At 40.5% G+C, this 20,515-nt stretch overlaps 1 protein-coding gene and 1 long non-coding RNA gene across 2 annotated transcripts in view; one reads left to right on the top strand and one right to left on the bottom strand.

Annotated features, from left to right (window-relative positions):
* Positions 1 to 317: 317 nt before the first annotated feature.
* LOC144042023 (cysteine-rich motor neuron 1 protein) overlaps positions 318 to 20,515 on the bottom strand; it is a 36,202-nt gene continuing 16,004 nt past the window's right edge. Inside the window, exons 5-15 of the mRNA XM_077555381.1 lie at positions 19,221 to 19,400; positions 16,482 to 16,685; positions 14,931 to 15,059; positions 14,146 to 14,299; positions 10,128 to 10,249; positions 7,656 to 7,874; positions 6,960 to 7,175; positions 5,872 to 6,093; positions 3,940 to 4,062; positions 3,240 to 3,418; positions 318 to 2,992 (exon numbers count right to left, since the gene is read on the bottom strand). Coding sequence (XP_077411507.1) covers positions 2,810 to 2,992; positions 3,240 to 3,418; positions 3,940 to 4,062; positions 5,872 to 6,093; positions 6,960 to 7,175; positions 7,656 to 7,874; positions 10,128 to 10,249; positions 14,146 to 14,299; positions 14,931 to 15,059; positions 16,482 to 16,685; positions 19,221 to 19,400 — 1,931 coding nt within the window. The 3' untranslated portion in view covers positions 318 to 2,809. The remainder of the gene's footprint in view (positions 2,993 to 3,239; positions 3,419 to 3,939; positions 4,063 to 5,871; positions 6,094 to 6,959; positions 7,176 to 7,655; positions 7,875 to 10,127; positions 10,250 to 14,145; positions 14,300 to 14,930; positions 15,060 to 16,481; positions 16,686 to 19,220; positions 19,401 to 20,515) is intronic.
* LOC144042039 (uncharacterized) lies at positions 5,250 to 8,205 on the top strand. The gene is made up of 2 exons (XR_013290533.1): positions 5,250 to 5,450; positions 5,973 to 8,205. It is a non-coding gene; the product is annotated as an uncharacterized LOC144042039 (long non-coding RNA).

The raw sequence follows: 20,515 nt of genomic DNA, 5'->3' as shown, positions 1-20,515 counted from the left end.
TGTTTCATCCAAAATGTGGGAACATGAGAAAAGAGTTTGCTTTATTGATCCTTCCGGAGAAGATTCCTCACCTTGAAGTTTATGAGCAAGTTTTGACGGACAAGCCTGCACGACTTTCCTGGCTTTTTATTAGGCTATTGGCCTCCCATCTGAAGTAATCTTGAAGAAACAGACTGCCTCTTCTTAACATGTGCTTCGGTTACCACTGTTTGAATTCCCTATTTGGAAAGGCACATGCCATTCTACAGCTGAATTAAAACGCAACACATTGTGGATGGTCTGCATTTGAGCATATTGTTATGTTCAGGATAGACCACTTTGTTTCACACGTTTATTTCTCAAAAATGAGTAAATGTTACAGTTTCAATTATTTACAGGGCTTGGAACAGAAATAAATAAGGCGATGCTGAATAAAGCAGAAAGGTGTAAATGCTTTAAAATGTACAGCAGCTTTGGCTACCAAAGTTCATCATCCTCCAAAAAAAGTCAAACTATAGTATTAATAAATAAAGCTATGTGAAAAAATAAATAGGATACTCTTCTGCTCAACTAGTTTAAACTAACTTTTTACACAAAGTAGAACACAGAACAGGGATTTTTTTTCACACTTCATTTTAAAGCACATGCTCTAGAGTCAAACAATTCAGAGTCTCTAAAACACACCAATATAAACCAATCTACCAAGTTTGGCATCACAATCATCTTTGTTATGGAGTCGTAGGTTGGAGTGGTGATTGAAAAATGGAATTCTACTCTGAGCTGATTGGTGTAGTACATGACCTCCAGCATGAACAATGTGTGTTTACTGGAGTGGCTTAATGCGCACATCAAATCCCTGATTAGCGTGTTTATCCCTCCAAGAATCCTGCAGTGGCATTAAAAAAAAAAAAAAAAAAAAAAAAAGAGCAGGAAAATGCTACTTTTTAAAGATACATGATACGCACTGATGATGTAATGCATTTATGTGCAATTACTTGCAAACTGTTTTACGAGAGTAAGGGCCACACTGAAGAGTTTTGAAAGTAACACATTATTTTTTTCTGATTAAATTTTTTGCAAAAATACTGTTAAAGATTTTTTTTTGCCTCGTAAACTTTTTTGGGGCCCTTATATTCCGCCATACATCTTAAAGTTGCAGGTAGAATTTTTAGAGTGATTACCATTTTGTTTTTGAGGGCTTGTTAAGCAGTTCAATTTAAACAGGTTGCAAACAAACCTTTAAAAGGGAAGTCAACCCAAAAATATTTACAATAACATGGCATTCCAATTAATATTGACTTTGTGGAATATAAAAATTCACCCAATTTAGGAGGCGGCCATTTTGCTTTAAGCTGTTGACTGAAAATGACATCACAACTGCTCAAGGCTTTGGTAACAACCAATCACGGGTCACCTGTTTTCTGAAGCTGAGTCACGATTACTCGTTACCTGGGCAATTGTGATCTCAATAGGGTTTCATTCCAAATGTTTCAAATTATTTAAGCTAATTTAGTGAAAATGCGCACAACGAACATGCGTCTTATCCCCATTTTCACTAATTTTGCAAATATTGAGAGGAGACTGCGCCATGAGGCCTATCGATATGCTATAAAAAATAAAAAAAAAAATAGATAAAATTTGTTTTGCCTTCTTTGGAATTTCTATTGTTTCCATTCAGGTTTATTTTCACAATTCTTGAAAATACAGCGGGGGAGGCAAATAGGTGAATGGAAACCCACCCACTTTTATTTGACAGAGGATGGCAAAATGGCCACCACCTGAAATGGATGAAAACGGGAGGATTTTTTTTCTTTTCTTTTTTTCCCCATATTGCACAAACGCATTGATCAGAATAGTGTATTTAGAACATATTGGAAATAATTCTGGGGGTGACTTCTCCTTTAAGACTACAGCATCAATGCTTTAAAATGAATCATTGAAAACATTCACACACAATGTGCAGTTCTGAAGCGGCATTCCTTAAAAGTTTAGCTAAAACCAATCTAAACTGCACCATTTTATCTCCTTTTCCGCTTCTTACATTCTTACGAGATGGACATCACTCCGATTCAGCTTCCAGATAGGATGAAATGTGAAAACCAGGCTGCGAGGTTCATCTTAAGTTATATGGAAAAACGGTTAGCTTCTGTTTTGCACGGAAGATTCCAGAGGGAATACTTGGCAATCGTTTTATAAGATTTGTGCACGTGGTGGTGGGAATGTTTCGACCAGCATAAATTTGGCCCTAAAAAGATATCAACAAAAATAAGAGTCAGCCTAGAACAACATGAATAGGAATACAGTACTGCTGCAATATACACAAACTAAACAGAAACCACACATTCGATCGCAGGCTGTCTATAAGACCTGCTGGGCTGTTACAATTTGGTGGATTACCAGTTTTTTTTTGGCCTCCCTGGTAATTGTACTGAGAACATCCATGAACACTGCTGTAGACCTCTAAGATTGACCCCCACATCCGGGAACTTTTTTTCCTCCCCTTCTAGTCCGAAAGGAGGCAAAAAAGGTGATAGAGTAACAATGTTTGACTGAGAAGCCTCAGTGATTGTGCAGTAAAGCAGAGCAAGTGTGTGTCCTCCCAGCACCTCAAATCAGTTCAAACACACAAGGTCACGTTAAATTGTTGCTTTATCCAACGTGAGGGTGTCCTCTTGTTTCCCAGTCACAGAGTGAATCGCATTTAGCAGGCGTCGTCCATGTTGTGTGTGTGTGTGTGTGTGTGTGTGTGTGGATGCGCAAATCACTATGGATTACAGCATGACGTGAGAGCATGAGGTGGCGGACAGCTCCGATCTGCTGTTGGCTGTTGTTAGCGCGCCGTCCAGTTGTTTGCCAGCTTGGCTCTGGGGATGGTCATCTTGTCCGCACAGGGAGAACTCGTCTCGGAGGAGAAATGGATCCCGCAGTCGTTTTTCATGTTCTGAAACTTGTTCTCCTTTGAGGGCTCCATGTACACGACCTGGTTCTTGTTCACATGCTTCAGGATCACAGTCTGGAAGGAAAGAGAGCAAAGTGAAAATGAGCCACAGTGACATCATACTGATGCTATAAAAGTCAACAAACTTACTTTACTTATTTATTACAAACTTACTTTTTTTTATTATTATTATTTTGTATTTATTTTATAAATGTATTATTTTTTAAATATTTCATTTTTTTTAAATTATTATTACAAACTTACTTTCGTCATTATTATTATTTTTTTAATTAATTTATTATTATTTTTATTACAAACTTACTTTCTTTGGAGCGCTGTAGCAGGACATCTGCACCCACTTCTTCTTCTTGTTGATGAGCAAAGCAACAATGAGGAAGATGATGATAGCCAGGAGGAGACCTGCCAAGATCCAGGCCGCTGACTGGTAGATGATGGCCATCTCTGTTTGGTTGGGGTAATTTTTACCCAATATTGGCTCATCTGTGAGACGGGTTCAAAGACAAGCAACCCAATGTCAGTAGCCCTCAACAAAGAACAAATTGCCATTATGCTAAGCTAGTCTGTGCTTCCCCACTTCTCTAAACTCGATATTCCGATTAATATTGCGATGGAATATGAATAAAGGAGCAACATTCGGCCGTTTTTATCCATCTCAGGGGGCGGCCATTTTGCCACTTTGCTGTTTGGAAATGACAACAAAGTTACTCAGAGCTCAGGTAATGACCAATCAGGGCTCAGCTTGCGAATGTCACATGTCCAAATCCAGAAAACAGGTGAGCCATGACTGGTCGTTACTTGATCCCCAACAACTGTGATGTCATTTTTTGCACATGGCAAAATGGTCGCCCCATGAGATGGTTTTGTTGCTTAATTCATATTCCACAAACGCAATATTAATTGGAAGACTAGCGCTTACAACATATTGTGGCAAATATATTTTTTAAGGTCAACTTTCCCTTTAAGAGATTAATGCAGGTGTGGGTTAGGTGCTGCATCGTTACCTGTGTCTGCAACAACGGGCGTTTCTGTGACAACAGCGTTCCCATCAGACCGCCGCACACTAGTGGTGACCCTTGTTTTTGGGGCCACGGTGGACAACAGCACTGGCGCAGATGTCGTCATTTCTTCCCAGACAGAAATAAAGGTTTTATTTTCAAAGCGGCTGTTGTAATGCAAAACCCAACAGACGCACAAGCATGTTATTGTTTCAAGTCCCCTGTGTTTCCGTGAATAGCTAGGAACTGTTCTCACTGCGGCTTGTGTGAAAGCCAAATAATAAAAACAAAGGGCGCTCAAACGGCATATCAGGCCGAACAATGCGATCCTATGCCGAGGTTTTCCCCTGTAGGAAAAGCTGACGCGGAGCTTCCTGCGCTACCACAGAGCGAGCGTTGCGGTCCGATTGAGCCGGGGGCAGGAAACACGTGTGAATGTGCGGATGCTTGAGGAATGTTTTTGAATTGACTGTGTGTATGTCACATGGAATGCTGCTGCGATAGATGGTGTTTGCATATGCAGCGCCAGAATGGCTGGCTCTAACGAACTAACACGTATACACACGCATTTTGAAACAGGCTTTCCCTCAGTCACTCCCTCTTTTTGGCAGGTACCGTTATGAATTATGACTTCCCCCATCAACAGGCTGTGCCTTGTTCTACTAATACCGCTATTATGATTTTTATGTGTGGAAGTCTTGTACAAGCTACTTTTAGCAGTGGTGGTTCAGAATCAATAACAGACATTTACAACCTACATTTTAATATTTCTTCCATGAAATTGCATTTCTTTATTCCCAACAGCCTATTCTCTTCATTTTGTAGCATTTCTCTTGGCTGCACTGCTTCCAGTATGTAGACGTGTTTTTTTTTTTTTTAAATGTCCAATCATATTTCAGTCTCTATGTGCTGTCATGTCAATCTAATTTGCCCACAGCTTTCAGAATTAGTAGTGCCGATGTAACTTGAAATATATTAGCTATATGGCCCTTTTTTTCAACCAATCATATTTCGTTTCAACTCTAAGGACCAGCTAGCTCGCAACTAACTGAGACAGTTACGTTTTCAGCCTTGGGTCCCGCTTCCTGGTGGATTTTCCCAACCTCATTATTTTGTCTCGATATTGCGCAGGTCCCTTCCCATAGCCCCATTTTTGCCATGTATATGTCAATCACACGTTGTCATAGCGATTCATACAATAAACCCATTAAAAGGGAATTTAACTGTTAAATTCCTTCCTATTTACTTCCAAATTTATTTGTGTTGTGTTCTCATTCACATCTATTCGGTAGAAGAAGGCGTTGACCAGAACTAGAACTACTTCCTGCTGTCGCATCTAAGAATCATGGGAAATGTAGTCCTATTATCCCACTGCGGTCAGCACTTGCCAGTCGGACAACGCAAGATTAACTTTCTAGCGGTATATTTTCATTGTTGCAATGCGTGACTGACACGTGGTAAACCGCACAGCCAGCTTCCAATAGCTGTTGGGACACAGCAAAAAATGTTGGATAATGGTGAGTGTATTGTCTTTAGTGCTGTTGAACTGTCAACATAGATAGCATTTAGCATTAGCGATTATAGGGCCTAGCTAGCTGGCATACACATGGGACTATTTATTTAACTAATCAGATTTAATTTAATTTCAGAGAGCCAGCTAGCTAGCCTACAATAACGTCAGCACTTTTCCGTCCTATGATTGGTTAGTCAGAGCAACCCAAGTTAGTGTAAAGCGATATGCACACATTTATCAATCAGCATGTCAAGTGATTATGATGATATATGTTACTTTATGTCATGTTATTGTACTGCATTATAGTTTTTTATAACTATGACGTGATGGTGGTATCAATTGGTGAGTTGAATTGGCTGAAGATTTTAACAGGATGAAAAAAACACCCTAAAAGTGTCCTTTTGTGGGCGTAAAGCAAAACTCACCGAGACAGTACGGGCAGCACTGGCCCTTGCGCAAGACGGGCACCCTGCAGTTGGCGGGCGGACAGCGCTGTGAGAAACACTGAATGGTGCCGTTGTTGCAGATGCAGCTGGTGCAAGCGTTGGTCTTCCAGGAGTCCCCTGCCAGCAGCACGTCTCCATCGTTGGTGATGCAGTACTCCTGCTGGCTGGTGTTCACCGGCAGTAGCGGACTCTGCGTCTCCTCTGTGGATGCATGGAAACGCCATTCAGATAAGAGAAATCGCTTTTGGTGATTCATTAGTCCAGATTGCAGTGGTAACATGAAAAAACAACAGGGGTGGGAAAACTTTTTTTTTTTTTTACAGAACTTTCTAAAATGGGCAGATTTAAAAAAACAAAAAAACAAACATGGTGGTGCATGCCTCCTTTTTCTCGCTGCAAATCTAACTCCGGATCATTAATTAAGGAGCGTGAGAAGCCGAGACGAGAAGAATATGTTGATTCAAGATGCTTCCCAAATGTGGAGTATAAACACGGGATTCTAGCAGGCAGATGTTAATTCAGTCTGAGGCCTCATCTGCATATCTCATCAAACTCTCTGAGGGACCAAGAGTCTTCTCCTGACCCGAGGCTTGGCTCAAGCCTGCCCAGCGTACACATCCATCATAGGGCCCTGTCAGCGGCATGTGTATTATTCTGACATTCCTGGTGACCGGGCCCACGTATATATCAAAGGCCAGGCCTACTGCAATCTGCTTTTGTGAAGACAGATGCAGCGATAAGACGGGACCGACATTCTCAAGGAGAAGCTTACAGGCGCAGTCATGCATTGCTGATTTGTAGGCCTCATGCTTGAAAGCTATTGCCACATCTTGTCGCTAATTGAATGCGGCTTGAGCTGTAAATAAAGATCTGTGTGGTTTCGTGTCAGTTTATATGCGGGATGTTGAGTCCTTTAGGAGCAGCGCAGATCTGGCGGGATAATTTGGAAAGCGATAGATGACAACAGACACTCCTGCAGGGTGAAAAGGATCGCTATGTAAACCCAGCTAGTTTTGGCTGGTTTTAGTTGGGAAACACTGCTTTCCTCAAGTCTTTTAGCAACTTACCTAGGCACGCATGACAACAGGTGTCCTTGTTCTTGGTGGGTGTCGGGCACAGGGCCGGGGGACAAACTTCAGTGTCGCACAGGACGCGTCCCTGTCTGCAGGTGCAACGTGTACACTCGTCTAGGTCCCAGGTCTCCCCCTCCACGTAGAACTCCCCCCCAGGGGCTCTGCACACCACCATGTCCATCCCCTCCGGCAGGCCGCTACCCGACTCGTCTAAAGTGTTACAACAGGAGAGAAATGATGTCACAGTCAGGCACGTTGAGAAGCATGCGTATCCAGAGACCCACAACGTAATAGCCTATAGCACTGGTAAGGTTGTGTTTTGACGCAAAGCGTTAGCAAGATGTCTTTGGCATCTAAATGTGTTATTTATTGCCAAAACAGTTAAGCAATTAACTTCTCCATGAGCATCTTCAAACAGGTTTTACGGAAAGGGATAATGGGCCTAAAGAGACAAGACATTGAAGTTGAAATTGTGCTCATGATCCAAATGTGAACGTCTTAACATGTCTAACAAGTTGACACAAGTTAGGCAGCATGACAGGTAACTATTGTAAACTATGTTGTAACTACGAATCAAAATGAACCAACATCATCTCTGTAAAGGCTCAATTCTTTATCCAACAAATGTACTCCATCCTCAACAAGCCGTAAAGAAAATGGGCGTCTAGATGAGATAATTTAGTGTCATACCCTCGCACGTAGGACAACACTGGTCAGGCTTCATGACTGGATGAGAGCAGCTGGGCACAGGACAGGATATGAGCACGCACATCTCCCTTCCGGAATGACAGTAGCAGTCGCGGCAGCCGTCGTGCCAGCTATCGCCTTCCTCGTATCGGTTGCCGTTAGCAGTAAAGCAAATGCTGGGGATTGGGATGGAGGCGGTGGTGCTGGGGGAATGGGCATTCTCTGGATAAGGAAACATTAAAAACAGCCATTTATGGTTAGAAGAGAAGGGATTCATTGAACCACTGGCAAAGAACTGGAAACAAACTAAAACGTATGGTCTGGTGTAGACAACCATAATGTGAGATACTGTATATTAGGGATGCACTATTGAAATATTTAGATATCCTACTGAAAACTGTTAGAACTGATTAAAAGTTCTATTATATTTAGGTGTGTCGGGCAATTGAAATGTTTAATCATAATTTATCATGTGACTTCAATAGTTAACTCAGGATGAATCAAAAATTTTACATCTGTTCTAAATGTTCAATAAAATGTACAATAATTTTAATTACGTTCTAAGTTTTGATTCTCTTATTAACATACAAGTGGAAAAAATTTTAACTAATAGAAATATGGCTGCATCTTAGTCATTGATACAGTAATTTCATATTAATTCATAAAAGTGAGTTTAATTTAAGAAGATGTACTGTACTTTAAAATACAAGTGTGATATTGATTTGTGTAAGTAATCTTTCTGCCACTAGATGGCATAATTGCATTTATAAGACATTGGTAACAGCTCTTTTTTGCATTTTTCTTTTCATATTAAGATCTAATCTTTAACATGAAGTAACTTGTGAAATTCTGCACATTTTTAAAATTGTAAAATACAACTTGACCACAGTTTCCACAAATGTATGCATTATTATTACATATATTACTGCTCAATTTTGACATGGACGTGTCTGCTGTGTTGCAACTGGAACTCCGCCAGTACAGGCTTTCCAAGTAAGGGGCGGTCATTAACTCATTCACGACGAGTTAATGATTCTCTTCTTTCATCAGGAATAAAAAGTATATTTCTATCTGTTTCCGTTTTGCAGAAATTAGCATTAGAATATAGCTAAGTTTTGTCATTATTCACAAATCTGTATAGAACTGTGGCTAAATGAGCTTTTTGCAACATGGCCCTGGTTAGTCTCATTTGCTCTGCTGCCACCTCCTGGCCGTTTTTGTAATAACTACAATTTCTTCAACCGTTCACTGGAGTTGAGCGGCTGCATCAAAGGCTTCTGTATGCTACAGCATAAAAAAGAACATTTAAGAAAACGTATTAATACGTCTTTGGGACACTTAAAACATTTATATTAGAACATATTTATACGTTTTTGGGAGCAATGTATGTTTAAAAAAAATTGTAGAGTTAAAGTAAAGTAAAGTTTGGTCAAAATAAGATAGCATCAAATTGCCTTGGAGTGCTCAACTCCCAAAACCATCAGTAGATGCATTTAACCCAGAGTAGCTTTTAGGGCTACTTGGATCACAAAGAGAGCCAAACTGAAATATAAAAAGCATTTCCCGGTTCAAGCACTAACTGAGATGTGCCCTCTCATTCATTTCCATATTTTTTGGGGAAAAAAAAAATTTCTATAAATAATTTACCAACACTGAATATTTTGACAAACCACATAAAGACGCCCCCAGCTCTTCAGGTTAGCATCAGTTTGTTTACAGTAAAAGTCTGTGAGTCTTTCTATTTGTAAAGACCCTAGCATATCTTGAGGTTGAAAAATTTATAACACAGCTAAAAAAAACTAAACACTTACAGTAAAATAGAGTATAAATCAGTCATCTAGATTTTAACTCGGAGGTTTCAGGAATCTAATTAGACTTGCACCCACAGCTACTGGATAAAGCCAAATACCAACCAAAACCCCCAAAAGGCAAACATTTAAGTCTCCGCAGAGGAGCAGCCAGAGGTCACAGGAAATCAAAAGTGCAGCTTTGTAGAACAAACTCACACATAGATTTGCTCCATGCGTGCATCCATTTACTTTTATACTGACTTACAGTGGTTGAAGTGTGCGCGTGAACAAGAAGTGCTAACAATTTGACTGCGTATTTATTATCTTGGAACATAAATGAAAGCCTGTGTTCAGACCATTGGCGTCACCAAAACTGGGCTGTCTTCTCAACTCATTTTGCTGAATGCAAACACTCTTATACCAACCACAGGAATTTACAGTAGTTGAGATGATTGCAGTTGAAGTGCGAGGCCATGATTAAGCATTGCCGGCATGTGAAAATTTACACAATGGGGCAATAACACACTAGATGTAATATATGTAATTATCAAGCTCTCCTACAGAGCAATTTGACACTTTATTGCTTAAACCGCTAATAGAGACCACAAAGCTCTGCCAAGTCGTCCAATTATTAACATCAGAATGCTTTGAACACAGTTTGCGTGCGTTTTTGAGTGTGCGCTACCTTTACACATGCAGATGGAGCAGCCCTTCTTGTTCTGCCTGTAGCCGTCGCTGCAGTGCTTGTCGCAGGTAAACGGGGGGCACTTGACACAGCGGCACATCTCACAGCCGTGCTTGTTGCGACTGTGGGATGACACACACATAGAACATATTCACGCACCAGCCATAAAACATCAACACGTGTAAAAGTTTGAATGTTGTGGCGCAGAGCGAAGACCAGATGCCGAGGTTTGACTGGTATAATCGACATCTGGACCTGCTTTTCCTCATCTCTGTATTGGCTGCCTTTGAAGGAGGCCAAATAAAAAGACCGACATGAGAGGTCCTCGCGGTTTGCACATCATACAAGCCTAAGACGCATTCTAAATCCAATTCAGATGCTTTCAGTTTAACCTGAAGAACCCTGAGAAGCAGCCCACGAGAAGGCAATTGGATTAGTATTGTATGGAGAAGCAGTAAAATGTCATCTTTCTTGTGAATTGAGCGCATGGAGCAAAAATATCCTCAGCATAATTATGACTATCGAAGTAGCTTTTAGTAATATGTGTGGAATACTTCTTAAAGGTAATTCAAGCCATGAACGCACTTTAGCAGTTGGCAACTTGGCAAATAAGGGAAGGTGAGCAAGATCATCCTTTCTGTTGAGTTTCTACTACTCACTGAGTAAACCACAATTAAAAACTCTTGACAACAATATGTTTTTATCAATATCAGAAGGCGGCTATTTTGCCTCGTGCTGTTGACCGAAAATGACATCGCAGTTGCTCAGGTTTCAGGTAACAACCAATCACAGCTCAGCTTCAGAATACAGCTGACCTGTGATTGGTCGTTGCAATGTCATTTTCAGTCGACACCAAGTGACAAAATGGCCGCCCTCTGAGGTAGGGCTGGGTACCGAAGACGGTACTTTTTGTGGTATGGACCGATTTGGGTCGGTACTTCCGAGCATCAGAATTTCATGTTCTGAAGCACGTACGGGAGTGGAAGAGTTGCCGATTTTCCATGGCGCACTTGAACACAACATTTTACGTGCACCAGCGTACTGGTGTGGCGTGGTCGGAGCTCGCGGGAGTCCGGCTGGCGGTAACGACAGGCGGCGAGCGGGTGCCCCGCTGCGTCCATCCAACCTGGTCCTGGCCGGGCCGTGAACATTTCCGGGTTTGGAAACAAGCGCGCTGCCAAGCCAAACAAATATACTGTAGTTTATGAAGTATGAAAGCCTCCACCCCGGGCGGAAAGCTGACAATGTCCCCGCACAATCAGCGCACGGGAGGGAGATGTCGGCGGCAGTCTTCCCCCACTGAATGCAATCACGCTGGAATATTGTTCATTGCACAGAACTTACACTTTGTTTTTTGCAATATTAACTTATGTTGATTAATTATACTTCAGTAATTGTAAAATGTTAAACCTTTGTTTTTACTATTCCTTTCTGGCTCATTTGAATGAAATTTTATTGTATTTTTTATTTGTGAAGTTTTATATATTGAAAGGTAATTGTTAAATTTTATTTTGTACTATTAAATAAACAATGATGAACATTTACTACCACCCAATTAAATTAATAAATACAATTTTTAAAAAAAGACAAAAAAAAGAGAGAGAGGTCAAAAGTACCAAAAATTGGTACCGTTGAGTTCCGGTATTGTTCAAATGTGAAAGGTACCCATCCCTACACTGAGATGGATAAAAATGGCTGGATTTTGTTTCATAACTCCATCCATCCATTTTCTTAACCGCTTTTCCTCACAAGGGTCGCGGCGGGTGCTGGAGCCTATCCCAGCTGGCTTCGGGCAGTAGGCGGGGTACACCGTGAACTGGTTGCAATCCAATCGCAGGGCACACAGAGACGAATAACGTTCTACACTCACAATCATGCCTATGGACAATTTGGAGTGTTCAATCAACCTGCCATGCATGACTTTGGAATGTGGGAGGAAACCGGAGTACCCGAAAGAAACCCACGCAAGCACGGGGAGAACATGCAAACTCCACCCAGGAAGGCCGAAGCCCGGACTCGATTTCACGTCCTCTGCACTGGGAAGCGGACGTGCTAACCAGTCAGCCACCGTGCCGCCACGGTTTCATAACTCATATTCCACAAATGTAATGTTAATCAGAATGTCATGTTTAGACTAGTGAGGCCACATATAATATGTTACTGTCAAGAAATCTTTAACGTTAACTTCCCCTTTAAATCTAAACTAAAATGAACAATTACAAATAAAAATACAAACTAATTTTAAAGAACTAACAAACCCACTCTAAAAACAAATAAAAAGCGACTACAATGCATACTATCTACACTATAATGATAAATCACAAACTATTACAACCCTGATATAGTCAACCATTCACTCTCACGGGAACATAATTTGGCTAAAAATAATATTAGACTGGTCGGATTTACTGTTAACATTCTGCAACTTGACAGTCTCTTGCTGTGAAAGACCTCACACAAAACCCTGACCTCAACCCTATCAAACACATTTAGGATGAATTAGAACAGAGAGCTATCTGGTCCAACATATCAGGGACTGCATAACTGTTGTTCTTCTGTATATTGAGACAAAACAGATCCATGACAAAATCTTGCAGAAAGTTATTCCTGAAGAAACTTATAGAGAGGCAACCAATTCAACATAGAATAATTCAATTATTATAAAGCATAATGCCTTGCCGAAATGTACAGTAAATACAGTACAGAAAGCGATTACAAATAGCTTATATGGCTTTGTGTCAATCCACACGCAGACTGGGGACGATGGACCAAACCTTAACAGCTGCTTATGAACGATGGGAACTAACTGCTACTGTTATTCCAACTCGCCCTTTCACCTCTCTGGCACCACGTGCCGATATGAATCAGGCCCTTCTTTGACCACGGGGGCGTGCATGGGCGTGTTTGGGATACAAAAACAAACCCAATGTGTTTACATTACACAATAGGACGCTTTTATCCTGACAGGTTGACAGTTTGTAAAAGAGGGCTATTATCAAGGAAGTGAAACAGCTTCCAGATATTTGATGGACTGCGAGGCCAAGAAGGATCTCACAGTGAATCGCTTCCACATACACAGATTTAGAAACATGCATTGACCAACACGGTCGATGCTTTTAGTTGTAACGCAAACCAATGCAGAAATAGACTTACGCTGGCATTCTTTACTGAGATAAGAATTCCTCTTTTAACTTCAGCAGTTTACACATAAGCTGTGGTTTGCGGGTGGGTGGGGGCAAAATAGCTAAATGTTGATGCACTTGTGAGACCTTAACCCCTTGTAAGACTGCTCGAACCTCACGTTTCCCCGCTTGAATGAAGTGCTTTGTTCACCAAGATGCGTCACACTGTACTAGCACTATAGCACTAGATGTAGCATGATCCGTTGCTAAAAAAAGGCCATATTTAGCTGGAATACGGGCAAAGAATTCATGAGCTCATATTTATTAGCATCTGTTGTTGGATAATACAATAATCCCACAACACTACTGTAAACATGTATAGTTTGCATACCACTGATCACAGATACAAAGTACTTTGTAGTGCTTTTGATATATAAAATGTCATTTAACACAAAATTTCAATTAAAGCTGCTCAATGCAGGAAATAGAATTTCCAAGTGTGGCTGAAAAATGAAACTGCGCACGCCCTCCTTCACGTACACAATGTATGCATGACGTCACATGCGCAGACAGTGGGTGGAAAATTTGAACCCGAATCCAGTCTGAAAGGTGTTAATCTGTTAACTAGAAGATGTGAAGATGTTTGAGTGATAAATGGTCGAATAAAAAGGCTGTTGTATTAATTATATTATAATATTTTTGGGCAAATTGTTACATAGAAAGCTTTTTTTTTTTTTTGCCTTTAGTATCAGTGGCTGGTATCGGCAGCCTCCACAAGCACCAATACCTTAAAAAAAGGCTGATGTCTGGTATCACTACTCGCCCATCCTTACCAAAAACAAATACGACAAATGAGTTGAGCTGGCGTGGATGTGTGCTGTATTGCGTGTACTCACACAAATCCATAAGGGCAGGTCTTGGCACAGGTCAAAGGTCGGCACCTGGGCACGGGGATGCTGCACTCGCACACCTCGCAGCCAAAGTCGTCCCTCTCGTATCCCATGGGGCATTGCAGGGAACAATATTTTCCCAAGTCGGGGCAGGAGTCATCTGAAAGTGTTGAGAGGGAGGTCAGCTGATTACAGGCACAAGTCATCCATCAACACTTACTATGCAGACTACATTCTTGGGACATGGCTCGTCGCCATGGACACAATTGTATTTTCTCATATTGTCTGGAGTGTAAATATGCATCTGTATGACAAGAATCTAGTGGAAAAATAGGTTTTGACAATGTTGTCAAGCAATCCTAATTCATCTGCAAAAATCTCTGTATGGTGGTAACTTCACTTAAGAGTTTAAATTGGTTCTGTATCAGAATGTAGTCCAACTTACTTTACTAAATCTGTTTTGACAATTGAAATGAAATTGAAACTTGTTATGTGTTTTAATAAAGAAAAACTGCACTATATTGCATACAAATATAATGATGAAATTTAAGAATCTAAAGACTTACTGTACGTACTGTAACACATGGAAAGTGTTTGAAAATGTAAAAAAAGAAAAAAAAAAGACGTGTCTCATGTCTCTCTTAATGCCTGTTTTCACATGTTAATAATTTCATGCCCCAAAAGGCCACTTAATCTTACGGTCACTCCCTTAATCTGTTATTACATAAATCGACGTGTTTGAGAAATTCTAAACTAATTCCATCCAACATAAGCAAATAAAGCAAACTTACTATTGAGACACTGGCAGAGCAGACATCCATTGCTGTCTTGATAGAAGCCATAAGGGCAGTCGTTCGCAGAAAGGGTGCAGTTTTCCAGAGGAGGACACAGCATGGGGCTGACTGTTTCATAGGAAGGTTCTGGAGAAAGAAAATCGAGATGGATGGCAGAAGACAGCAAACGTATTTGAAAACGAAACAATTATGTTTTCAGACTGCCATTAATGCTAAAAACAGTAATAATCCAAATTGTGTCAAAAAGGGACCGAATCAACTTTTTGTTATTCATTAAATCTAAAAAGTTGGTTAAATGTATAACCTGCAACGTTTGTACAAAACAATCCTATTTTAGTGGGGTCGTTTTGTGGGTTATACAAGCCTCTTTTTTTCCCCAGTTTGTTTTGTATGTTTTTGGGGGGCTATTTTGTGCAGCACAACCCATATTTGTGTTTGTACATTTTTTTTGTGTTGTTTTGTAAAAAATTGGCAATTTTAATTTTGTTTTTGTTGTACAAAACAACAAATTTTTGCGGCGGTTATTTATTTCTTTTTTAAAATTATTATTATTGTATATTTTTTGGTGTTGTTTTGTAAAAATAATTCAATTTTAATTTTGTTGTTGTACAAAACAACAAATTTTTGGGGTGGTTATTTATTTATTTTTTAATTGTATTATTATTTTATTAAATTTAAAAAAAAATTTTTTTTTGTTTTGTACAAAACAACCCAGTTTTGGGGGGTTGTTTCATGGCATATAGAACCCATTTTTGGGGGGGTTGTTTTGTCCAAAACAATCCAACTTTGTTTGTTTATTTATTTATTTATTTATTGATTTATTGATTTTTTGGGGTACAAAACAACAATAACAAAACGTTTGTGTTGAACCTACTTTTTGGGTTAAATGAATAAACCACAAAACAACCCTAAAATTTGGGTTGTTGTGTTTTCACTTGACCCAACTTTCTGGGTTAAATGTATAACCCAAAAAGTTGGGTCGGTCCCTTTTTGACCCAAATTGGTTTATTTTTGACCCACCTGTTTTTAGAGTATTAGTGCTGCCATAGCCTGTAGCGCCTTTTTTCAGTACCAACTTTAATCATTGCCTATTCAGACTACTATTATTTTCAAGAGAGAAAAAAAATACAGATAAATATAGAGCAATTACACTTGAGGGGCACACAGTGAGAGGTACCTCGGGGCTTGAGATGAGAGCAAAGAGACAAAAACATACATCCAGTGCTGTGAAGTCCTGTCAAACATCTCCTGCCACGCTCAAGTAGGAGGAACAGAGCAATGAGCTGTAACTAATTACGCTCACACACAAAAAAGGGGGATCCACTTCAATTTTGCAGCCCTTCTGTTTTTAGAGAGCACTACAATGTGCCTCATACACAGGTGGGTCTCATTTTGGCGGGCAAGAGTAATAAAAGGGACACAAAGAACCCCGCGGCTTGAAGAATGCTCCGTGGCCTCCATTTTAATGAGCCCACAGCGGCATTGCCTCTGGAGCAAAATTGAAGGCTCACAGGAGCCAGATAAAACCGCACTGCTCCGTCCGTATACCTTCACAGAAGGGGCAACACTCTCCGGGTATCTTGACGGGATTCTGGCAGCTTTGCTTGCAGGCCATGGCCGTGCAGTGCGGCTCGCCGTCCACACACTGGCAGAAGGTGCAGTCGTCCTCTTTCCACTGCTCCTCATGGGCTCGCAGCTTGTTGTTCACCCAGCAACTGGCCTTTGTGCTGTCCACTGAGAGTAACTCCACATCTGGGAAGGGGAGAAACGTTGAGCAGGTTAGCAAAGAAAATAAAAAAAACTCATTCAGATTTATGTGGTCGTTTGCTTTGGCGACCTTGGAGTGAGTTGAAATGTATGTTGTGTGCCCCTACTGTAAGTAGGAGCCGGAATATGATACTCTAAGGGGGAGCTAATAAGAAAAGGAAACTGGCCAGACACCAAGAGCTATGAAGAAGACGCTGTTGGATTTGGATGACTTAGGTTCCTGACTTATGAATGGATTTAACTTGAATGAGGGTTTGGAATGAGACTGTTTCATCATCGTTTCAACTTGGTGGGGGTAACAGTCATAAATGGTCGGCTGTTGCTGAAAGCTAGGATGGCGAAGGTCAGTCATAATTTGTCTACAAAGCAAAAAGAAGCTAAGAGCTATAGTCCAATCAGGACCTTTTGTGACAGTTTGACCTTTCCACTCTAAGTCTGAGATAATGCATTGCATTTGGCACGTTTATTTCATATGATAAATTAAGTCTTTGCTTTTGTTATGCAACTTTTTGGCACCACAAAAAGGTTACAACCGTTAAAGCTCTCTCACGACATTTCAGTTGCTTCCCTTTTTATTCTACCAAACAATTCTTCACTTCAATTCTCCATTCCACTAACTCTGGTATGTTAATTTCCCTAGTTAGCAACTTTCTCCCACATGTACAGTGCAATGCAGGCGACCTGCTCCAGCTGGAGTCACTGAACTAGGTGTGAAAGAAATTTAATAGTATGGTCAGTAAATGGGGAAGCCATTCAAGTTGAACTCATTTGAAGTTGGCATGTTAAACTTTCTTGTCCACTCTGTAGCGCCCCATTTTTACACAAGTCGCACTTCTACTGTATGTAACTCTACTGTATGTCCAAGCTACCGTTTGCAAAATCCAGTTTGGTAAAAAGTGACTCTTCAAATCATCAAATTTGTTGTGTACAGCATTTGCTCTGCATAGTTTGGCGTATCCAAGATTAAGACGTGCAAATCCAAGTACACTTGGACCTGTACAGTGAAACTGTGAATAGTTCATTAAACTAGATTTGGATCCATTGATTGCTTGGCCGTTAATTGGATAAATGTGGTCATTGTAACGCTAATAAGTAATTCTAGCAGCTTTAAGTAATTCAAGCATTCAGCACGTGAACTTTGATGAGTTTGACGCTGTCATTTTTGTAGTGCTATGTGCATGATGTCCATTAAAGTTGATTAATTTCAATCATTTGAATGTGCTGACATTGTCACTTGCCTACAAATGTGTCATGTATTGCTTTGAGTCTGGATTGGTTTAGTTGCAGTAATAAGCAACAGGTCAAAAATAACCCAAATTATGTCAAAAGGGTACCAACCCAACTTTTTGGGTTATTAATTTGACCCAAAAAATTGTGTCAAATGAATAACTCACAAAACCACCCCAAAAACCGTTGCTTTGTCGGTTATTCATTCAATTTGAACCATCTTGTAGGCTTGAAAAAAATGAAAAAAGTTGGGTCGATTAATTTTTGACCCAATTCAATCGGGTAATTCAGTTAACCCCAAAAGTTGGGTCTAATGTGTAACCCACAAAATAACCCAACAAATTAACATAGACAAATTTAAATAACTAAAAAGGCTGGGTCGTGTTATTTTTTGACCCAATTCAATTAGGTTATTTAGTTAATACAAAAATGTTGGGTCTAATGAATAACCCACAAAACACCCCAACAAATTAACAGACAAATTTAAATAACTAAAAAAGCTGGGTCGGGCTATTTTTTGACCGAATTCAATTAGGTTATTCAGTTAATGAAAAAATGTTGGGTCTAATGAATAACCCACAAACAACCCAACAAATTGACATCGACAAATTTAAATAACTCAAAAAGTTGGGTCCGGCCATTTTTCACCCAATTCAATTGGGTTATTCAGTTAATACAAAAAGTTGAGTGAACCCACAAAAGAACCCCAAAAATTGGGTTGCTTTGTGGATGATTAATTTAATGGGCCCCAACATTTTCAGCTAAACAACTCAAAAGGTTGGGTCCATTTTCACCCAATTTGGGTTATTTTTACACTTATTTTTATAATAGTTTTTTGTGTAAAGTCCACTTGCATTAGGGTGAAATGAAGCAGTGACCAAATTGTTCCAACCAACAGAGCACACCTACTGAGCTGACAGATTTGTTTAGGATTGTTTGGCTTTGGTGGAAGCCAGCACTGTGCTGAGAGACATTCTGGATGACATATAGCAGGGTTCACCAACTCCAGTCCTCGAGGTCCAGAGTCCTGCAGGTTTTAGATGTTTCCGCCCACTAGCACACCTGATTCGTATAATCAACTCATCAGCATGCCTGATAACGAACCTGATATTTAGTATCCTCGAGGACCGGAATTGGTGAACCCTGACATATAGAGTAATTGATTTAAATTACTACCACTGTACTCTTTCTAGGGTAATTGATCTAAAGTCAGCGTTGGATACCTCTTTCAAGATATAACTTCGTCTAGAAGGTTCTAATTTTCATTTTTCTGTATTCTCTATAAAAACCTACCTATGCAGACAGGACAGCACTCGCCATCAGGGATGTAAAAGTTCTCACAGTCGATCTCAGCGCACTCTGCCTTGGAGCAGAAGGAGATTCCTGCCCGACACTGGCACAGCCAGCACGGGTCCATGCGGTACACTTCGCCATCGGAGAACTCCTTCCCGTTGTGGACACACTTAGGGGAGACTAAAGAGAAAAAATGAAAAATGTAATTAACCTTAAAAAAGCCCTAAGCCGACAAGCAGGCAGTACTGGAGTTTGTCTTGGTAAAAAGCCATTTTCATGATTGTCCTCTGTTGGCATTCATGAAACCAACTGGCACTGAGGGACATACTGATGGCTGAGGTTAACCATGTGGGTTGGTGTGGTGTGTGTTAAACAATGAAGTCAAGGCGATGGGGAGAACTTTCATCGGGATCTGTCAAGCATTGAAAGCGTGTCAGCCGCTTGCTGTACAGCGCAAAAGAAAACAGAAGTGGTTCTGAGGTTTTGGCAGAAAGTGGGCTTGTGGCAGGTGAAGTCAATCAATCCTCTCTTCTACAATATAACATTTCTTCTTTGTTACACCATGTTCGGAAAACTAAGCATTCACATATGAATCATAGGCTTAATAACTGGCCAGTACCCCCATCACATTTTGGCACCCTATATTTAGATACCAACCGCCTAAATGGTGGCGCAAGCCACACTGCTGTTGATTGGTCGACAGAGATCCTACGATCCTCTTTTTAAATCGTTGGTGAGTTGTCAAGCTGTTTTAATGTCACCATATTTAACAAGCTGACAGTTTGTTGGAAACAACGTGAGTTTTAACCTTGGCAGTCATAGTTAGAATCCCCAAGATGAAGTACAATAATGTCATGTTAAGCTCACGGTTGCGCATGTTTGTAGCAGACTCAAGCTGAGCTCCATGAGAGCAATTAGTGTGCTGAGCTCATCCTTCTTGCTCAACACTGACGCAAAGTTTCGGAAAACAAGTGTTGTCCAGAACATCAAGACGTGCCAACGTAATTGTCAATCCTCAGCAGGCCTACCACAAACAAACAGAATCATTAGTAACTTCTGTACGCCGCCCGCTTTGCTCTTTTCTATCTAATCACGCACAGCCAACAATGGCACGACTCTAAAAACAGGTGGAACGTGGTGCCACTGCAGCCCGCAGACCCGGACCAACCCACGGCCAAGTGGGACAAAGTCAGAGCCAAGTGGGCAATGGAAACATGTGACTCATTCCAATAGTGGATACAATGAGAGCATGTTGTGTGTAATTCTAGTCTCTGACATATCTTTGGTCCTAAGAG

This window comes from Vanacampus margaritifer, chromosome 1 (assembly GCF_051991255.1).
Source record: "Vanacampus margaritifer isolate UIUO_Vmar chromosome 1, RoL_Vmar_1.0, whole genome shotgun sequence".
Lineage (NCBI taxonomy): Eukaryota > Metazoa > Chordata > Actinopteri > Syngnathiformes > Syngnathidae > Vanacampus > Vanacampus margaritifer.
Note: the sequence above shows the minus strand (reverse complement) of the source record. Positions and strands in the feature narration are given on the sequence as shown.